We start from the raw sequence: 1,044 nt of genomic DNA, 5'->3' as shown, positions 1-1,044 counted from the left end.
CTGAATCTCAGCTTCTAATTGCTTCTTTTTTTCACTTTCTTCACACAGTCTCTTCGGCACCTCATTCTGCTCAAGTTCTGTTGCTTCTCTCTCACTTTGGTTAGATAATGAAGCCAGATTCTTAATGTCTTGCTACTTCTTCTGTAAGCCCTGAATGTTCATGTCAAATTTCAGCTTAATCGCAGGAGCACTTCTAACTAAAATATGACTTGACTTCAAACTTTATTCCACTGAATTAAGAGCCAGCAAGACTTACTAACTTCTGCCCAAACAACCACTTGTTATTGCAGCGGTTTCTGAGATATCTGGTAAAATCAGCACAGGCAGAATTGAGCAACATGAAAAGGTAAAATACAGTCCATGCCTAGAAATACAGTGAAATTAGTAAAACCCAACAGAAAGCACAGCTCTGTTGAATGTGCAGAGACACAATGGTGTCAGGGTGCTGGTGCCAGAATGCTGGTCCTTATCTCGTCAATAAACTCACTACCTCTTTCTGTATGGAACTTTTCTGACCCACCATTCCAGGACTGAGATATGCACAGGATACCTATGCTGGCTCTACACAGAGTTTAAACTTACGTGTAGCAAAACTTAAGAAAATAAAGTCAGTGTCAATCAAATGTGACTGTATTGGGCCTGGTCTTGCAAACCATCAGAGGGATTTGCTTAGAGCTGGAATTTATATAGTGTTTTCATAAAACATCAATTTTATTAATGACAGGTAATAAACCTGTTACAGCTTCCTTGTGTGGATTCTTTTATGGTACACACAATGGTATGGACATCGTGTATTTCCCACTTCTTCCTTGGTTTCTTATCTACCAAGAAAATATTGTATGTATCTAACTATGTATGTGTTAAATAACATTCTGATTGTAATAGTATTAAGTTTCTCATTAGCTACTTCAACCAGTTTCCAATGTGTAAATCTGTTGAGAGTTTTACAGAGTGTTAAGATTCAGGTAAGACAGAGAGAGAGAGATTTGTGGTCAGATCAGAAATACCTGCACTTTCAACTTAGCTGCACTGATCTTCTTCTGG

The 1,044-nt window shown here is 38.1% G+C and overlaps 1 protein-coding gene across 1 annotated transcript in view; it reads right to left on the bottom strand.

The window, feature by feature from the left end:
* Positions 1 to 1,044, bottom strand: part of KIF27 (kinesin family member 27) — a 23,350-nt gene that overhangs the window by 6,825 nt on the left and 15,481 nt on the right. The window contains 2 exon segments of the mRNA XM_009080530.1: positions 3 to 150; positions 1,008 to 1,040. Coding sequence (XP_009078778.1) covers positions 3 to 150; positions 1,008 to 1,040 — 181 coding nt within the window.

The sequence above is a fragment of the Acanthisitta chloris genome, unplaced genomic scaffold, assembly GCF_000695815.1.
Source record: "Acanthisitta chloris isolate BGI_N310 unplaced genomic scaffold, ASM69581v1 scaffold878, whole genome shotgun sequence".
In the NCBI taxonomy this organism is placed as follows: Eukaryota; Metazoa; Chordata; class Aves; order Passeriformes; family Acanthisittidae; genus Acanthisitta; species Acanthisitta chloris.
Note: the sequence above shows the minus strand (reverse complement) of the source record. Positions and strands in the feature narration are given on the sequence as shown.